Source organism: Xenopus laevis, chromosome 9_10S (genome assembly GCF_017654675.1).
Source record: "Xenopus laevis strain J_2021 chromosome 9_10S, Xenopus_laevis_v10.1, whole genome shotgun sequence".
Lineage (NCBI taxonomy): Eukaryota > Metazoa > Chordata > Amphibia > Anura > Pipidae > Xenopus > Xenopus laevis.
Window position 1 is genome coordinate 3,434,266 of NC_054388.1, and position 18,276 is coordinate 3,452,541.

General features: G+C 43.5%; 1 protein-coding gene across 2 annotated transcripts; it reads left to right on the forward strand.

The window, feature by feature from the left end:
* The first annotated feature begins 1,100 nt into the window (after positions 1-1,100).
* On the forward strand, positions 1,101-17,184 carry kcnk15.S (potassium channel, two pore domain subfamily K, member 15 S homeolog). 2 transcript variants are annotated; one of them, XM_041578842.1, is made up of 3 exons: positions 1,101-1,207; positions 5,053-5,460; positions 14,600-17,184. In XM_041578842.1, exons 2-3 carry the CDS (start codon positions 5,142-5,144, stop codon positions 15,514-15,516), a joined length of 1,236 nt encoding a protein of 411 aa, XP_041434776.1. In that variant the 5' UTR covers positions 1,101-1,207; positions 5,053-5,141; the 3' UTR covers positions 15,517-17,184. The 2 variants fall into 2 exon arrangements, with proteins under 2 accessions (XP_041434776.1, XP_018093525.1); XM_018238036.2 differs by lacking the exon at positions 1,101-1,207 and adding an exon at positions 2,401-2,899.
* The last annotated feature ends 1,092 nt before the right edge of the window (positions 17,185-18,276 follow it).

Sequence of the window (18,276 nt, forward strand, 5' to 3'; positions counted from 1 at the left end):
GTGGAGAAGGCAAGTCTGGCGCAAGAGGTAACGTTCAGTAAAATCCGTATCTTCGTGAACTTGCGTAGTTACGTCCATTCGCCAGAGCGCAACTTCGCCTGGCATTAGGGAGCGAATTACCGATAGAGTCTATCTCCTTCGCTAGCGAAGTTACGCCAGCGACCGTTAGTAAATTGGCGAAGTTTTGAAATGACGTCACGCTGGCCAATTTCCGCCCGCGTTAGTCACTTCGCCCTTTAGTAAATTTGCCCCTATGAGTTAATTAATCATTAACATCCCCTGTTTCCTTTAATCACAGGACATTATTGGCAGGCGAGTGCAAGCTCTGCAGTCAGTTTGCCACAGGGGGGCTCATTTATGAACACTGGGCAAATCTGCACCTGGGCAATAAATGATACGGACAAATCAGCAATTTACTTCTTTCTACCCAATGAAAGGAAACATTTGATTGGTTGCCATAGGTTACTGGCCAAAAGCAAATAAGTCCTAGGGTTAATTTCCAGAATGAAATGCACTATAGCCGGTTGTAGTGTCCAGAGGGGCCCCGTGAGCTCACACTCATTGTACAGTCAGTCACTAAGGCAACTTCTAAATGAACAATCACTGACAACAACCAAATACAGGTTCACCCCAAATTTAAAATGAAATTGGTCTTTCAGGAGAATGAAACAGGCCTTGTCTCCCCAAATCTGCCCCTAAGTATCTGATGTACAACATATGGGGGAAGAAGTATCTTTATCTCAGTAAAGGAATAACTGAAAGAAATCCTGCGTTTGACCAGTAGGGTGCGATGTGGAGTCGCTCTTATTAAACAAGGTTAGAATTCAGCAACAGCTGTTAGTCCATAGGATGGAAGAGAAAACCATTGTGTATCCGCTGGTCAGTTCTCCTGGTGCCGCCGAATGAATTGGTGGAACGTTATTGGCCCCTGGCTCCACCTGTCGCTGCTCGGGACCCTCCCTGGGGGCTTTGGATTCAATCAGTCAAACGTCAGGAACTCCCCGTGTGTCTACACGTCTGTGCCTTTTCCTTCTATAACCTCCCAGTTGGCCTTGAGATTGGGATGTAAGAAAAAAAACAATATTTTATTCATGTTTATTTGAGTGATGCCTGGGGCCCCCACACAGCCGGAGCCACTAGAGAGAAGGAGCAAAGCTTTAGTCGGGAGCAGCCAGTGTTACTTCCCTGCAGCCTACACAGGAGAAAGGTAAGAAAGCTTTTATATACTTTATATACGTTATATATCAGGCTTAGACCCATCCCTTGTTAAACTACAACTCCCATCACCCCAACTGATATACTAACCTGTCCAAGTCCTCCCAACTTCTCCTCAATATCCCACAATCCACCAAATAGTCCCCCTTAATACCAGTGATGGGCGAATTTGTGCCGTTTCACTTCGCCATGAAATCTGCGAATTTCCAGCGAAACTCTGGAAATGGGCGGAAAAATTAGCGAGACGTGAATTTTGACGCCAGCATTAATTCGTGGGCGTCCAAATTGGTGAGACATGAATTTTGACGCCAGTATTAATTCACGGGCGTCCAAATTGGTGAGACATGAATTTTGACGCCAGTATTAATTCACGGGCGTCCAAATTTGTGAGACGTGAATTTTGACGCCAGCATTAATTCGCGGGCGTCAAAATTGATGCAAGGGAGACAATTCCAACGCCGGTGACATTTGACGTGCATTAAAGTCAATGGGCGTTGGTTTAATTAAAGCCAGCGTCGAAATTGAAGCTGGCGTTGGAAATTTTCTGCCAGCATCAAAAAACGTTGACGAAACGCCCAAATTCGCCCATCACTACTTAATACACTTTCCTCCAGACACCCCAGTGTTTTCCCAGTAACTCCCTGTGCCCCAGTGAAGGTTCCTCTACAGCCCCCCACATAATCCACCCCTTTATCTGTGGGTCCCTTGCTATTCTCCGCACTGCTGGTTCTTACCCATGAAACAAAGTAGCAGGAGCCGGCTGATTAACAGACCTGTCTCGGCTCGAGAAGAGGCAATTCTGCTAAATTGTTTCAATAGTCTGAACCAGCAGTGCAGGAAAAATAATGCAAATATTCTCCTGGAGGTCAAGAGAATGTTTTTTTTTTATTCCGGAGGCTCCCTAATATACAATACTGGAACCATGTCTTATATTATTATACCAAAAAGGCAGAGTTATTATCGGCACTAATTTTCAAACCATGAAGTGGGGTCGCACGGACCTCACGTGTCTGTATTCTATTTATAAAAGTGCAGAAATGAATGGCTGGGGGTGGAGACCCTGATTTTATTAATACAGAGGTGAGTTATACAACTTTTTCTCTCTCTTTTTAATTTAAAACTCTGAGATCTGTCATCGGGCAGCAAACAGGAAGCAGATTCACCCCTCTCTCCTAATCATTTTCCAGTCTGTCTGGTTGCTATGGAAAGTGCATCCCTAGCAACCAGAGCTGCAGAACTTAACATGGTTAAAAAAAAAAACACATAGAAAAAACGAAATTCAGTTGAATTTTGCCCCGTATGTTAATGTAAATTTGCTCCACTGCTGTAACCCGTAGCAACCAATCAACAATTAGCCGTGTGCTGTCAAGCGCAGTTAAAATAACGAGAGCAAATGTCAAATTGGTTGCTAATGGTTACTAAGGAGCAAATTGCCCCATTGCTAATAAACAAGGCTCATGTGGATCTGTTCTCATATGGATCACTCCCCCCCACGCCTGCATATTGGTAGCGACCGGCAGTTTGGCCAATGGTCAGTTCTCAGTACAGCTGGAGCATGGGGGCATCAGACTAATGAGGACTATAGAGAGATGGAGCAAGTGATTCTGCAGTCGGAACCTCACAGTGCAGGGGAGCAGCAGAAAAGGAATGTTTTACGTTAGAATGACAGTGATTAGGACTAGAGGTAAGTGCTGAACTGTAACTTCTCCTCTCTCTGCTGTTCCCGGAATTCCCATGTCGTATAAAAAGGAACCAGGGAGGGAAGGGATTGCGGTAACTACCCAATTATATATCTTATATCTGCCTTCAGACTGTGTGTCAGTAATTCTGCCGAACCTTTTGTAAATAGTTTTCTACTAATCCAAATATATTCCCAGGCGGGATTATAGAAAAACCCGTCTGAAGCCCAAGGAAGGGAGGGAGGGGGGGCCCATACAGCCGGTTGGATTCTAATTGGATTTATTTCAGAAACTATATTAAACATTCCGCACATTGGTGATGAATATGTACAGCAGAGTTTGAATGTGTAATGTATTCTTGTGATTCTTGTGAATATATTTATATACATCACTCTCTGGGTGTCATTATTCCTAAACATAAGGAGACATTGTGCAACATTGATATATAGGGAGGCTTCAACCTCAGGGGCTGGCACTGTACTCAGGGGCTGGCATTGTAGCTGGGTGTGGCATTGTACTTGGGGGCTGGCACTGTACTCAGGGGCTGGCATTGTACTCGGGGGCTGGCATTGTACTCGGGGGATGGCATTGTACTCGAGGGCTGGCACTGTACTCGGGGGGATGGCATTGTAGCTGGGTGTGGCATTGTGCTCGGGGGCTGGCACTGTACTCGGGGATGGCATTGTAGCTGGTGTGGCATTGTGCTCGGGGGCTGGAACTGTACTTGGAGGCTGGCACTGTGCTTTGGGGTGGCACCTTAGCTGGGGGCTGGCACTGTGTTCAGGGGCTGGCACTGTGTTCAGGGGCTGGCACTGTATTAAGGGGGTGGCAATGTGCTCGGGGGCTGACACTGGGAACTGTACTTAGGGACTGAGCTCTCCAGACCCCCAAGGAACACAACTATGGAGTGCGCCCTAAGTGGATTAGTGGAGGAACCACATCTGCAAAAGCATTTTTTTTAACATTGAGGCCCCATATTACCTGGTGGGGTTCACAACCCAGGAAAGTCAGATGGCCAGTGGGGAAAGTAATTGGGACCACCTAGGGGGAGGGCCCTGCTGTCTTTCTAGTATGGGGGCCCCACAAGATTAATAGGGGCCCTCAGTGACATACCTTTAACACACTGGGGCTCCATTATTATTTTAGTGATGGGAGGGTGAGCCGGCATTCCAGGACAAAGGGAAGATGAAAAGACAAAAGACCCATGGGTTGGTTGAAACGTTGGCAAGGGTTAGTGAGCAGGAGGAGCCAGGGGAGGGGATGACGGACAGCAACAGACGGACCCTTGAAACATTTATTAATATGTAGATATTTCCGGTCGGAGGCAATTTGCAATTGGTTCGTTTTGTCATTTTCGTTTCTCTCTAATCTGAAATTTAAAATACCGCCTGGTTGCCGAGAGCGGATCAAGCCCCAGCAAACAGAAAGCAGATTCAACCCTCCCCTAATCATTTTCCAGCCTGTAGTTCAAACCACTGCCTGGTTGCCAGGGAAAGAGCATCCCTAGCAACCAGAGCTGCAGAACCAAATCCCATGATTGTCAAAAAAAAAAATGATGCCCTATTGTAATCTGCCCCTGTCTGTTAATGTGCAGGAGGCAGTTGTGCCCCAAACGTCGCCTTGAGTAATCAACATAGGTGTAAATTTGCTCCACTGCTGTAACCCGTAGCAACCAATCAACAATTAGCTGTGAGCTGTCAAGCGCAGTTAAAATAACGAGAACAAATGTCAAATTGGTTGCTAATGGTTACAGCTAAGAAACTAATTGCCCCATTGCTAATAAACAAGGCTCATATGGATCTGTTCTCCCCCAGTATATGGACAGTATGGTCAATACAGTTATTTAGGGAGAGAGGACAAGACTAAATAGGTGCAAATAGGCCTGCTCTATACTGGGGATTGTACAGCAGCTCCATGCACAAGGCAACTCTATGGACAAATATTATTTCATGACTTACATTCCCTGAAAGAGAAAATGCCGACCCTAGAAATAAAAAAAAAGTTCTAACCAATAACCTAGAATTCCAGCAAATGTTTCATTGCACCAGCCAGGCTATAAGCAGCTGTATACAGAATATTGGTCTCCACTGTGTTAAAACCCTGAGAGTTGTAGTTCAGATAGACACAGTTTGACCTGCCCTTTCCTTTGTGTTTCCAGACATGAGCTGAGACGCGTCCAATAGGCTCCGTGCAAACTTCGCCTGGTCACAGATTCTAAGGGAGAGAGATTCCCGCACCCCCAGGTTGATGTTGAAGTCCAGTTTAGCCCAATTGCTGCACACGATGAAGAAGCAGAACATAAGGACCCTGTCTCTCATTCTCTGCATGTTCTCCTATCTGCTGGTGGGAGCCGCTGTGTTCGACGCTCTCGAGTCGGAGTCCGAGATCTCCAGGAAGAGGATTTTGGAGGAGAAGAGGGCGAACCTGAAAAATAAATACGGTTTCACCGACGAGGACTATCGAGAGATTGAACGTGTGGTTCTGCAGTCGGAGCCTCACCGCGCCGGCAAGCAGTGGAAATTCGCCGGATCGTTTTACTTTGCAATCACAGTCATTACCACTATAGGTGAGTGCTGAACCGTAACTTCTCCCCTCCCTGCTGTCGGGATTCCCAGTGCAGAACAGAAGCCTATCAGGGAGGGAAGGTGGCATCTCAGCCTTTCCATTTATATTTCATGCGTCTGCCCTCTGACACTATGTAGCAATTACTGTATCTCTGCAAACCTCTTCTCAGGAGCATTTCCAGCAATCCAATAGATATTCCTGGACTGGATTATATTAAAATGCTAATGTCATCTCAAGCCCGAGGGACAGGGGTCTATCCGTTTTAGGATAAATGTCTGAAAACCATTGAACAAAGTCTTGGCATTCAGAATATTTGTGCTGAAAATGTACAGCAGAATTTGAATTTACTTGCCATTATGTACATATCAGTATTTACCAGGAGGCGCTGAGCAACATCAAATATATAGGCAGGCTTGGTCCTCAGGGGCTGGCTCTGTACCCAGGGGCTGGCTTGTACTCAGGGGCTGGCTCTGTACCCATGGGCTGGCTTTGTACTCAGGGGCTGGCTCTGTACTCAGGGGCTGGCTTTGTACTCAGGGGCTGGCTCTTTACTCAGGGGCTGGCTCTGTACTCAAGGGCTGGCTTTGTACTCAGGGGCTGGCTCTGTACTCAGGGGCTGGCTCTGTACTCAGGGGCTGGCTCTGTATGCAGGGGCTGGCTCTGTATTCAGGGGCTGGGTCTGTACTCAGGGGCTTGCTCTCCAGGCCCCTATGGAAAACAATTGCGATTGTCGCAGAATTGAGATATATTTTTCTACATCAAGTTCCAGCCTATGACCAAGTCAACAAAACAATAAGAACCATAGTACGGTATGGTAGGTATGAGATCCATAAGTTCCAAAATACAGAAAGGCTGTCTCCCATAGACTCTATTTTATCCCGATAATCCAAATTTTAAAACATTATTTCCTTTTTCTCTGTAATAACAAAACAGTAGGTTGTACTTGATCCCAATTAAGATATAATTAATCCTTATTGGAGGCAAAACCAGCCTATTGGCTTTATTTAATGTTTACATCATTTACTTTTAGATTTAAGGTATGACGATCCAAATTACAGAAAGATCAGTTATCCCGAAAGCCCCAGGTCTGGATAATAGGTCCCATACCTGTATAGCAAACGTGGCGGTTTCTAAAATTGGACCCAGAGCCGTCATGTCAATTTACTGGTCAAGAATTGTCCAAACTGGCTAACTTTGCACCCATTTTTATTGACTCCATGCATCATCAGCTTTATTCTCGAGTTCCTCCTGGGTGGAGCGTTGAAGAAGAACTCTTATATATAGAGGAAACCCCAATGGTGGTCAAACATTATGTACACCATTACGTTTTGGTTGTTACTGAAGGCTTTACACCAAAACCGTACTGTCTGGTTGATGAGGATCAACACAAAAACAGGAATCCATCTTTTTTTTCACCAAATCTCAGGTTCTGACCCCAATCATGTTTGTTTGGTCTCCAGCCAGTGAGGGTCAGAGAACTAGTTGGGGCGCAACCTGAAGGCCATTTAGGATTAAAGTGTGTAGTGTAGATATTTCAACAAGGACAATTATGGTGTCTTTTGGGATGAGTACCTGTTATTTCAAATGCTTTGGTGGTGCTTTAAGATATAGTTGGGTTACTTGAACGAATAACACCAATCCCAGTCCTAATTTTGTTTTTCATTATCTGGTCAATCTCTCTCTCTCTCTGCTGGTCCCCAGACACACAAAGCCTCTTTATGGGGCCAGTTTTATTGCTTTCTCTCTGTACATGGTGTAACCTCCAAGTGACTCGGCAATGATGCTCCATAAAGTAGTCCCTCTCCCCAGTTAATCTCTTGCTGTGTGGAGAGGTCACCGAGAATAATGACTTCTGTATGTGTCCAAGTCAAAGAAAATGAAGTTACAGTGCAGATCAATCTTCAGACGTGGCGCCTCGGCACACTGACTCACAACATTTTATTGTCTTTGTTTTTTTGTGATGGACTTGACTGGTAACCTCCAGCAGCAAATAAACAGCTCCCTGGTTTGAGAAGAATGAAGGAAGAGAAGAGGGATGGAAAGGAACATCCACATCTCTGCACCATTGTGCTGGATCAATATGGAGTTATGGATTCTGAATTCTGTCCCCGAATAAGACAACAAAACTCAATATTGGCACAAGCGCTCTTAAACAAAATTGGACAAGAACAAATATTGCATGAAGATATATTGAGATATATAGAGATACATTTGCCAAATGAAGTTTCTGGTTTACGACTGAGCACCATTACTTGACCAAAGAGATTTTTTTAAACCTACGAATAAGACTTTGCTCAGTGAAAGAGGCAACTCATTGTAGGATTTGTTAGTAAAAAGTAGGGCTCTCCATTCACCTTGTTCAACACAAACTCACACAAAGTAAAATATAAGCAGTGGGGACTTAATTATCCACATACTAGGGGCTGTTGTTCCTCATCAAAGGAATTTAAAATGTATCTAAACCTTCAAAAATGAATTGATATAAATTCTTATATGAGCATTTTGCCTTCATCTTATGAGATAAAAGCAGTTTTAGACTTCTAATACTAGGCTGCAGGCTCTCTGAAAAGCAGCAACTCTCGGGTAAGGGAGACTGAGACTATCGTCCAAAGCCTCGATGGTCTCAGTTATGAAAATAACTGTTAATGTAGAACATTTGACCAAAGTTGCCATATAGGGCCACATATCAATTTCACAAGACTATGGTTGACAGGTATGGGATCTGTTAACCTGAAACCCGTTATCCAGAAAGCTCAGAATTACAGAAAGGCTGTCTCCCATAGACTCTATTTTATCCAAAATTTAAAAAAGTATTTCCTTTTTCTGTGTAATAATAAAACAGTCGCTTGTACTTGATCCCAACTAAGATATAATTAATCCTTATTGGAACCAAAACCAGCCTATTGGGTTTATTTCATGTTTATATGATTTTCTAGTAGATTTTAGGTATGAATATTCAAATTACAGATCCATTATACAGAAAACCCCAGGTCCTGAGTCTTCTGGATAATAGGTCCCATACCTGTATAAGACTATGGGGAAATCTGGACAATGTGGACCTTCTATAGTAGTAAGAATTTCCTAAAATGTAAATTTTTTCTGTAGAAAAGAAACGCTGACTCTGCGGCTAATCCTGCCCCCAATGGAAAAATAAGGTTGGTCAGAGTCTCGTGTTAATAAAGCAAACAAGACGTGCCAAGTGCATCTTATCTGTTCAGTTGTTGAAGCAAAGATTACTCCCTCCGTCTCTCTGGGACAATCACCGGGCTTTGCAAACAGAGGCAGGTGAACATTTTTGGATCCCATATGCTGCACCATCTGTCAGACATTAATGCATAAGAGGACGGACAATGTAATCTTCCACTTGCGTATACGGAAAGTCTAAGTCTAAGTTTAGCATTAAGGGGATGTGTTTGCCTGTGGAGCTTTAATGATAGATGGTTTTGTAACCCAAAAGGTAAATATTTCTAAATACGTTTTTTTTTTGGCTGGGAGACCAGAGCTGGAAGTGTTTGTTCAGTTCTACATGTAAGAGGGGTCTTGGTTATTCCAGCATTCTGCTTAATAATACAGGACACAGGACTGGGGCACATACAGTAGGAACGTTGCTCATAGTCTCACTGGTTGCCTTCTGTGGCTTTAATTGCAGGGTCCAAAAGACCCTGCAGGCTGAATGCCTTGGTGACCTGAGGGTTGAACACTGGTTGGGTGGGTTCATGTTGAAATTTGGCACCCATTGTGGGTTCGGGTTGGGTACAGGTCAGACTATGGAACTAAACTCTTCCACCACACCTGTCTTGGAACCAGAGGCACAAGCAAAAATAGCATGAGAAGATGCACGTACAAGTTGGGCATGAGTCCTACGATAGCAACATTTTGGGGTTAGGGTGCAGGTCGTTGAGTTTTTCTTCACCCACACATCACTAGTCCCCACCTTTACTATTGAGCCACACTCAAATGTAAAAAAACAACCACACAACCATGACAAAAGTTTCTGGATATTGCTAAATAAGCTATGTGAATGGCCATGTGGGCTGCAAACCTGTAGGAAGCTCTGTTTGGCACTTCGGTGTGTTAAAATGTCTCCAAAACTTGCCTTCAAACAGGGAATCTGTGTTGAGGCCACGAAGAAAGTCGTTGTTGCTCATGAGCCACTGATTGGGGATCAGTAGTATAATCCATTCTAAAATTTCAGAATGAGCTCTAGAGATCTAGCAAAGCAACCCTGCTGGAAAAGATGTGGGCTCCAAACTAGGAGGAGAAAGTGGATTCTTTTCTGGTAGTGACAAAGCCTAGTAGAACATTCTTTTTATCAGCTGGCCCAGAATGCATAGATCGAACAGTTTGACACAGATACTGAATGACCATAGCAGGTCTTAAATGGTCCCTTGCAAGGCTTCAGAGCTTCAGATCCATGACTCCTTCTTCCAATAACAGCTTCCCATCCTAAGGACAATGACACAATGGCCAATGCCCAATGTAGATGGAGGTCTTACATAAACCTTATTCCTTCCCTGTATCTTGATCCTTCATCGCCATTCCCTGTATCTTGATCCTTCATCACCATTTTCTGTATCTTGATCCTTCATCACCACTATAGAACTGGTAGTGGACATGGAACTCCTGGGTGACTTCGAACATTACTTTTCATTTACAGTAGCAGCTCTGTTCTCCTTTCTACAGTATAATTACCATCTCAGGCACAAAGCAGCCCATTATTAGCTTTAAACCCATAAGTCATCCTCTTCCCTCTGTTTTCCAGCAATAAATAATCACGGAATCCATCTGGATGAGGATTATATTAACCATGTTTTCACATTACAATTTCTGCTATTTCTCTAAAAAAATCTTATACAATACTAAGGTAACAAGACTTATTAATGATTTACATTATCTATGGGCTATTGTTCCCCAGGTGACTGCTTTGGGGAGCTCAGCAGGTATCCTGGTACCTTTGCAATGGTTGAGGTATTTGCTTGGCAGTCAGTAGGAATATTTTGGGGCGCAAGGCAAGCAGAGTATTGGACAATTTGTTGTGTAGGATAAGACCATTTCACCGTCTCTTGTTTTCAAAAAGACACGTATTTAATAATGAATAACCCACTGCAGCTTATTTATATTTAGTAGTACAATTTCTTGAGGACCAAATGTACCTGATCCAGCAGCGGTTTATCTAAAAAGCTTCTCGGCTTTTGCATTTTCAGTAACTGGCAGATAAAAGCAAAACTCATACTTCCCCCTCGGTAATTTTATCCATGTGCTCAGCGCCATTGGCTGACCCTTGCACTTAAAATCAGATATTTATGTCCACAAAACCACTTAGTAGAAAAAGAGATAAGGATCGCACTGCTCACCGTTCCCCCCCTCGATTCAGGTGCACAGTCCAACAGTGTCCCCACTGTGAATTCAACGAAAAACTCAGGAAAAAAGACGGCACTTCTGAAAGTTGGGATTTATTGGGGTTCCTGCAAGGTTTACTTGCAGGAACCCCAATAAATCCCAACTTTCAGAAGTGCCGTCTTTTTTCCTGAGTTTTTCACAAAACCACTTAGCCCAATTTGTTTACATGAGCAGATCTTTCCCAAGAGACAACAAGACCCAGACATACGTTTAGCTGACATCTTGGTTGAGATGCTCAAGCCTGGTGAATGACATATAGGGCTCAACGTAATTTCCACAATAAATAGCAAGGGCACCTGAGTCTAAAACCTTCCCTTGGTTGCCTTCTCCACAGCAAGGTGACAAGCATGGGGGTTTGCAAATCATGAGAAGGGGATTTGTCCCCCAATTCTGCCCATCACCACCAGACACAAATGCTGCTATTCCCTCAGCCTTACAGAAACCTGAACTAGGGGTAGACAAGCAGAAGACGTATGTGCCTAGCACCCCACCTTTGCCTTGGCACATGTCCCTCTTGCCCAACCCCAGTTCCAGCCCTGCTGAATATAGTGGGGGAATGTTATTCAAAAGGAGACTGCATACACATTGTTTTAGATATATATTTATATAGTAGGGTAAACAAACTTCTTCTCTTATGATTGAAACCAGTGTAAGCAGTTATGGGTTCTATGTAAGTGAAACAAAAAGTAGGAGGGTCATATCTGGCCCCCCCAAAAAAAACAGTTTGATTGATCTAGCACTAACCCCGCCCAACAGCTAATCTTCTAAGGTGCCCCCAATACCCAAAACCTTGGAGGAATAGTCTTAAGAATGTAAAGAGGGGACACTATATGGTGACTGTACTTGTGCCACCCAGTCTATAGCTGTAGGTTGTGGAGTCTAGTGAGTGTAGGAAGAAATATAGGCACCTCGGCATTGTACATACAGTTGTGTGCTCTGTATCTTTCTTGTATGGTTACTATGGGTTATACAAATGGATAAATTGCAGAGCTTTATGTTGTATATTATCCTATCTCAGTGTAGGATTCTTGCTGCTTCCATAAAGGAGAGGGACTTTGAGCCGAAAGTGCCATTATTATCTCCGCACTCCACTCATAATTGGCCACATGTATTTCGCCTAAGGAAATGTATTGGTAGGCATGCAGTAATTCTCACATTCTCTCTGATCTGCACACATCATTCCAGGCAATCTTCTGAAAAAGGCACTGAGCAAATCCTGCTGGAAGCAATCAGCTCATGTAGATATGAGGGAAAGGTTCAGTCACCCATCTCCACCGCCTTGCTTATGTGTAAATAGCACCAAAAATATGTGCCATTATTGGCATTCTTGCTATTTGCCCTTTATAGGAATGCAGTATAGAGGCATGACAGTTGCCTAGCTGAAACTAATACCAGCCCTCCCAATCAAGTTGATTCTGTTCCTGAGCCTCATTAATTCCAATACCCCACCAGCCTAGGTTTGCTCTACATGGTCTTGGGAAGGGACAAGTGTGACTCTTTAGCAGCCTGATTGGTTAAGATGATAATCTTGGCCAGTCAGGGTGCTGACAGATAAAGACCAGGTTTACATGGCTGATTTTGCCCTTACAGCTTATTTGCCTGTGTATGGCACTTCCACCATCAAAAATTAGCCATATATCTATTAGGCAGGTCTGAAAATCCCACCAGGTGACTTGGGTCATCCTCTTCCAAGGGGTCTACATAGGGTCATTAATGTGGTCTTTTTCCAAGGGGTCTGCATAGGGTCATTAATGTGGTCCTTTTCCAAGGGGTCTGCATAGGGTCATTAATGTGGTCCTCTTCCAAGGGGTCTGCATAGGGTCATTAATGTGGTCCTCTTCCAAGGGGTCTGCATAGGGTCATTAATGTGGTCCTCTTCCAAGGGGTCTGCATAGGGTCACTGATATGGTCCTCTTCCAAGGGGTCTGCATAGGGTCACTGATGTGGTCCTCTTCCAAGGGGTCTGCATTGGTTCATTAATGTGGTCCTCTTCCAAGGGGTCTGCATAGGGTCACTGCTGTGGTCCTCCTCCAAGGGGTCTGCATAGAGTTATTAATGTGGTCCTCTTCCAAGGGTTCTGCATCGGTCCCAAGGTATGATCCAATCATTGGTTTTAGGACCAGCGATTGGATCAGCTTGATTTGGTCCAGCACACAGTAGGCCAAATTGAGCTTTTTCTCTTTGCATTCTTGTAATTTATCTCTTTCACATTTGTTTTCTTGAATAATAAATCCACCCCCAGTTGGTGATAAACCTGAGATGGCATCCATCATGAGGATTTCTCTTCATCCGGCACTGAATACAGGATTAGATTTGATTCCCTTATTTATTAGACCGATCAGTCTCTCTCATTGTCAGTAGTATTTAGGGACCACCTCAATCAATACATCTGGGCATATTTCAGTATATAAATAAATGCGCCAAATATTTAACCTGACAGCCGGCTGCCACTGGTCCTAATCCTTGTAATTTACAGTCATTTTTTGGCATATTTTTCTTTTCCTCTCTGCAGATGGCATGAAGTGAAAAGGGAAATTATTTTCGGAGGCTTTTGGTAGCATCTATAAATAAGCAGATATCTAGCACATTTTTTCTAGGTTTATAAAAAGCTCCGTTGCTTGTGTTGGGCTGTGAGAGCTCCAGCGTTGGCTAGGAAACACAAGCCATATCATGCAGCATGTACACTTATTAATGTGGCTGCAGTGTCAGGGGTTCTGGACTGTATTTATGGGATGTCCCACAAGGGTATCGGCTGTTGTTGGTGCATTATGGGAGTTCTTACAATTAAGCAAGAATGGAGTTAGAAGAGAAAGACCTCTTGACCTTCAGCCGAGGCGTGGAAAATAACCTAAATCCAATGTTCTCACCTGTCTATCTTAAAACATAACCACAACCCTATGATCTTGTCCTGCTGCTGGACAACATTCGGCACTGCATGGATCAAAAGGAAATCTGTGTAGAATCTATTACAAAGTCAGTCAGGTCCATCAACTTGTTTTTTATGATGCCATTGTTTTTTTTTTAATGATGCAAAACTTTGGAATTCAAACCAGCCCCTTGGTGTTAGTGGTGATATCCATTCACATTGATTGGAAGTTGCCCATAGCTCATAAATGCAGCCAGTGGACTACCCACAATGCCAGTTGTGGTGGGTTATAAAGCAGCAGCTCTGTTGTTCAAGCCATCCATACAGGTATAGGTACAAATGTGTTGTATTATCACACTTTACAGCAGTGGTTTTGACACCATGGGGGCAGCCCCCTTTGGGCATCTGGATTCAATGACTGGGGCTGCTCAGCTTGAGGAGCAACAAAGAAAAAACTAGGGGAGAAAGGCCTATTTGCTCTTCTAGACATACCTGTAAGCCTAGCGTGAAGGTCAGTTTACTATCCTAGTTGTTATTGTAACTATGGCCGACTGGCAATATTTTCATAAGTCTGTAAACCTGTTTTAAACGAAGGGGCCCCCCAAATACAGGGTGAGCTAAAATTGTTAAAACCACTGCTCTACAGTGTCAGTGTCTATGATATAGGTTCAAGGATAATTCTGACTTCACAGTTACTCTCCAAATACGTCTAATTCCTTCAGGGATTGCTGGGTTTAATGTTAGTGGGATAGCCATGGGTTCCAAATATTGAGCTTGATGTTACTTAATAAACCTCTTTCACGGTTCATAAATGCTATATATATTATCTGCACAGGGTATTTTTCAACTCAATCTCTTACCCTTTCTGTCTCAGGTTATGGCCATGCCGCTCCAGGGACTGACGCCGGGAAAGTGTTCTGCATGTTCTATGCGGTGCTCGGGATTCCTCTTACCTTGGTCATGTTCCAGAGTTTGGGAGAGCGGATGAACACCTTTGTCAGGTTCCTCTTAAAAAAACTGAAGAGATGTTTCCACATGAGAAAAACCGAGGTGTCGATGGAAAATATGGTTTTGGTTGGCTTTCTGTCTTGCATCGGAACGCTGGGCATCGGGGCAGCAGCTTTCTCGTACTTTGAAGGTTGGACCTTCTTCCACTCCTATTACTACTGCTTCATCACTCTCACCACCATAGGTTTTGGTGACTTTGTAGCCCTGCAGAAAAACGAAGCCCTGCAGAAGAAACCACCTTACGTGGCATTTAGTTTTATGTACATACTGGTGGGCTTGACTGTCATCGGGGCTTTCCTGAACTTGGTTGTTCTCCGTTTTTTGACCATGAATTCTGAAGATGAGCGACGTGACGCAGAGGAAAGAGCTTCTTTAAGGAGAGCTCAGAACAACATACACCTGCAGTCGAGTCTGATAAGCAGAAGCCGGAGCTCCATTTTCCTTCCACTGGGGGACAGGACAAGCCAGATTAACCTTATTCCTCTCATGCAGGAAGACTCAGACAGGGATCGGCCCAGAGCTTCCAACCCACCCTCAAGAGCTGGGTCCTTCTGCACCTGTATGTGCTACAGATCTCATTTCTGCGACAGCCCAGCAATATCGCACCATGAGACGCTGATCTGTCACACGAACCCTGTGTACTATAACTCCATATCTTTTAAAATAGATGAAATTTCACTCAGTACAAGGGACAACACTGGTTTCTCCTCTCCTGCAAGTACCTTCTCCCCGGGCAGTCAACGCTACCGGAAGAGCAGCAGAGTGAGGAGAAAATCCATTTAACAAATTAGCACTGGCCCCACTAACTTTGTAGAAGATGAACCTGATTTGTCATATAAAAAGGGAACTTATTTGGGGGTTAAATGGTTCTGGAAATGTGGGTGCAACATAGACTAATTAGCAATGCAATTAGCAACGGGAATAAAAGATTATGCCGTACTTCCACTGAATGTACAGTGTGTGGTTAAGAGCTTCTAAAATACACCACAATGAGAACGAATGGCTCCTGGAAGATTCATCTTAATATTTTTGGGGTTCCGCACACACACATATATATCTATCTATCAGGTGTGTGTGAGGTCAAAGTGACTGAAGCTCCTGGAGGATTGAGCCTGATATTTTTGGGGTTACACATACATACAGTATATGAGGGCCATGTAAGTATAAGGAGGCTGCATGGCTCCTGGAGGATTCATCTTGATATTTTTGGGGTTACACATTTATGAGGGGCATGTGAGTACAAAGAGACCCAATGGCTCCTGGAGGATTGATCCTGATATTTTTGGGTTACACATACATATATGAGAGGCATGTGAGTATAAGGAAGCTGCATGGCTCCTGGAGGATTAATCTTGATATTTTTGGGTTACACAAATATAAGGGGCATGTGAGTACAAGGAGATCCAAGGGTTTCTGGAGGATTAAACCTGATATTTTTGGGGTTACACATACATGTGGTGCATGTGTTCAACAGGACTGTATGGCTTTACTAGAGGATTAAATCTGATACTTTTGGGGTTACACATACGTATATGAGGGGCATGTGAGCATAAGGAAGCTACATGGCTCCTAAAGGATTAATCTTGATATTTTTGGGGTAACAAATATATGAGGGGCATGTGAGTACAAGGAGACCTAATAGCTCCTGGAGGATTGATTCTGGTATTTTTTGGGTTACACATACATATATGAGGGGCATGTGAGTATAAGGAGATCCAATGGCTCCTGGAGGATTAAACCTGATATTTTTGGGGTTACACATACATGTGGTGCATGTGAGTCCAATAAGACTAAATGGCTTTCTAGAGGATTAAATCTGATACTTTTGGGGTTACACATATAAGAGGTACCTGTGAGACAAGGAGGATTCACACTGATATTTTTGGGGTTACACAAAGAAGTAGTAGGGGCCAAGAAAGGCTTATTGCAGACAGTTCATTGTATCTCCTCCTGTGCAGCTGAGATCCATGAACCATTAAACTGCAACATAATGAGGGAAAGACTATTGACTATATTATTGTTCTTAAAGGCCAAAACCCAACCCAAGTGCATATAGATAGAGACTACGTACACTTTCCTTTTGAAGAAAAATGTATTTCCTCCAACTGGAATAGGCAGAACAGGATCCCTGTAGCTGAGGTTTAAGGCAAGAGGCTGCTTTATAAATAAAACAATTATTAAAAAATAACTTTTATTGTGTCTCTGTCCTGATGTCTGTAGAATACAGCCCAAAATACTGGAATAAATGTGTCCCCTTTGGTTAATAATTAATGACTGCCATCTAGTGTATGAAACTGGGTAATGCAAGTGACTGAGAAGCCAGAGCTTTTATTTATAATATATACAACCTGCACCTTGTGATATCAATACAATAAACAGGTTTATCCCAAAAGGATGTTCACTTGGTGTTATTACCCTCCTCCGCCCAGATTTACCCCAAATCGTACAGGGTACATACGCCTGCTTGACATAAAACATAGTAGCGGTATGGGGATCTGTTATCTGGAAAACCCTTTATCCAGAAAGCTCCAAATTACAGGAAGGCCATCTCCCATAGACTCCATTTTACTAAAAATAATAATAATTTTAATAAAATAATTCAAATTCCCTTTTTCCTGATTTTCTTAAAGGGCACCTTGTATCCCAGCGAAAATATAATTCCTTCTTGGAAACAGAACAATCGCATTGGGTTGATATTAATATTAAAATCACTCTTTAGTAGACTTAAAGTAAGGAGGGCCAAGTTATGGAAAGATCCCCTATCCAGAAAACCCCAGGTCAATGGTTTTGGCAACAGCCCATAAGACTAAATGGTTAGCCAGTGACCAGCACATTGGACCCTTTGTAGGTGCCGGGCCAGTGGAATATTTCCTTGTGAGTCCAGGTGTGAGAGTGGCCCTTGTTATCATGTTCTGGGCCCTTAACCACAAGCAACACCAAGGCCCTTACATAAAAGAATAATATTTCTATTTCTGGGTTCCCCCAAGCCTAAAATGTGTCCTGGATGTCCCCTTTGCTGCTCCACCTGCTCTTCCCAATGCTGCTCAGACATTACTGTAACGTTGGGAAAATGTAATTTATTTTTTACTCGAGTTTGTATTTCTGCACAATATTTTCTGGAATTTGGGGCAAGTCCTAATAAAAACACCCCTTGGCTCAGCACAGTGGACGGACGCTTGAACAGTTGACACCTGAATCCCATTCTCGCACATTAATTCCTTTTGTCACCCCAATTCGGCCACTAGGGGGGAGCTTTGCTTCGGCCTTCGGATGAGCTTCATCATTAGTCCTCAATAATAGAAGCAGAAATATGCAGATAATTAAGGCACACCCCTCTCCAGATTAACCTGCTGCAGCAGTTAGGATTAGATTGTAAGCTCCACCGGGCTCGTAACATGCGCCCCTATATCATGAATGTCATTGATTTTCTATTGACTATACCGACTCATCTGTTCTATTAATATACTGCAAGTAGCACAGTCAGAGAGAAACTACAAGTTATTGCAAATTTATTTTAGGGCCCCCCTATACTTAACATAAACA